Genomic DNA, 2,071 nt, shown 5'->3' on the forward strand with positions numbered 1-2,071 from the left:
GTTTTAATTTTATCTGATGTTAATTTTTCAACGGATTTCAATTTTTTACGATTTGACAATTATTTTTTATCACTTGATCCAAAGCCGCATTTGAAATGAAATAAGTCATTGAATTAAAAAGAGGTTTCAATCCGGCTACACATGGCACAATTGAATCCGTTCTTTATTGATCATTTTATTTTGATTATTATAATATTTAATAAACTTTCTGTTTAGTCTAATTAAAAATAATTTAATAAGCACATCTATGGAATGAGAACAATTTTGTGTTTTTTATGTTTAATTGGCGACTGCCTTTATTGATTTCGTCTTTATGTAAATCAAATGGGATTTTTGGAGTGAGTATCTAGATTTAGTTACTAAAATGGATAAACGTGTTTCATTTGATATCCAAGTACTATAAAACATCTGTCGAAGCACAGAAATAAAACGTGAAAATATAGAAATAAAAAACGTCCTTCATTTGCGTCTCTTTAAATGGGTCTCATACAAATGTATCGTGGTAAAGTAGATAATCTCAGCAAAGCTTATAAAACTGCATCCTAGAAACAATGCTGCAGCTCCACCAATCGATACTATCAAACGATCAGAAGACAATTAAATTATTCAAATAAAATAAAAACCGAAAAGAAAAAAACTTGTTATACACACCAACCAAGAAATGAAGACCAAATTTGAGGTCTCGTACGTTTCGAATTTTTTTAATTTTTGAATTCAACACAATCACAGTATTTGCATAACGCATATTTATTCGTGCGAATGAAAAATGAACCGCGTTGCAATGCGGTAAACATGAGCAATTCTTTCTATAATCGTTCCAGTGATTTTTCAATAAACAAAACCTACAAAGTTATGGAAACGTTCGATTAAAATCATATCGAATATGATTATCAAAGTGACATTTGTTGTTTTACATTCCAGTAACATTGCAAATTGGTCCAAGACCTGGAATTTACAAAATAACAAAATTAATTTAAGTTAATAGTATGATTGTGTTTTAAATTCAATGAAAATCAATCACCGATTTTATAAAAGAATGGCCGACATCCACACAGTTTTACTGCAGCATCAGCAGCGCATTCAGTCAAACACAGACTTTGTGTATATACGCCAAGCGGATAGCTCCGATGCGATGTGACTTCATCAACAAATCTACACCTGCGTGTCTCAATGTCGAACATTTTGCTGCGATTGCTAGTGAATACTCCACCAATGTCTATTTCGAATTGTGTGGAATTATGGGTTTTTGTAGTAAGCCATTCAATTTTTAGGGTTTTCTTTTGACTGGGAATATCGTTTACTCCATGCACAAATACTTTGAGAAATAAATTATTTTATGATATTAAAACGTCGAATGGAAAATCATTTACTCACAATCGTTGCTTTTTGGAAAGGTCTTACAAAATTAGACCAATAATCACACTGATTAACTATACCACATTGCAGCTTGACATTATACCATGTTCTGTGGTTTTGCCACCTTTTTTAGTTTCGGGGAAGCGTTATTGAAGAGAACGGAAGAGAGAGAGAGTGAGAGAAAAGATATCAAAGCGCATTTGTGTGAAATTATTGGATGGTGGTAATAGTGGAATTTCTTTAGTACCATTTGATTGGGGTACCTGCTATGAAATAATTGGTGAGTTCCGAGAATGTGTGACATATTCCAGCTTCTGTTATAGTAGGACGCAGAACTATATGTAAATCTTCAGACGTTGGAGACGCTCCTAATCTTGGTTTAATTCGTTGCAGCTCAGGAATTCCTGAAAAATTAATAATAAAATTATGAAATTTAGCTGGCAATTTACAGTATGTCTTGATTATTATAAAAATAAATATTACATTACATACCTTTCATCTTCTAAACATTTCAATCGTTCTTCCATTTCATCCAATCGCTTTTCACATCCGTTCACTCGCTGGTTTATTGAATGTTGTGAATTTGTTTCGGTGTCATTCGGTCTTGTTTGAGCTGGTTCGTCGATAATATATATGTTTTCAATTGGTACCAAAAGGCACCAATTGCTCCAAACGAAGTGATTAAAACGCCGATATTTGACACCAGCTGTGCCTT

General features: G+C 32.7%; 1 protein-coding gene across 4 annotated transcripts; it reads right to left on the reverse strand.

The window, feature by feature from the left end:
* Window positions 1-341: 341 nt before the first annotated feature.
* On the reverse strand, window positions 342-2,065 carry LOC116350023 (pickpocket protein 11-like). Of its 4 annotated transcripts, none has more exons than XR_004201979.1 (5): window positions 1,849-2,065; window positions 1,620-1,760; window positions 1,375-1,480; window positions 652-1,315; window positions 342-575 (listed from the first exon to the last, which is right to left on the reverse strand). XR_004201979.1 is itself a non-coding variant. In XM_031781732.1 (5 exons), exons 2-5 carry the CDS (start codon window positions 1,179-1,181, stop codon window positions 460-462), a joined length of 498 nt encoding a protein of 165 aa, XP_031637592.1. In that variant the 5' UTR covers window positions 1,182-1,315; window positions 1,375-1,540; the 3' UTR covers window positions 342-459. The 4 variants fall into 4 exon arrangements, 2 of the variants coding, with proteins under 2 accessions (XP_031637592.1, XP_031637593.1); XR_004201978.1 differs by having other exon boundaries at window positions 1,604-1,760; XM_031781732.1 differs by lacking the exons at window positions 1,620-1,760; window positions 1,849-2,065 and having other exon boundaries at window positions 652-842; window positions 915-945; window positions 1,022-1,315; window positions 1,375-1,540.
* Window positions 2,066-2,071: the final 6 nt, after the last annotated feature.

Source organism: Contarinia nasturtii, unplaced genomic scaffold (genome assembly GCF_009176525.2).
Source record: "Contarinia nasturtii isolate CC-2019 unplaced genomic scaffold, AAFC_CNas_1.1 Cnas_scaffold_3303, whole genome shotgun sequence".
Classification (NCBI taxonomy): domain Eukaryota; kingdom Metazoa; phylum Arthropoda; class Insecta; order Diptera; family Cecidomyiidae; genus Contarinia; species Contarinia nasturtii.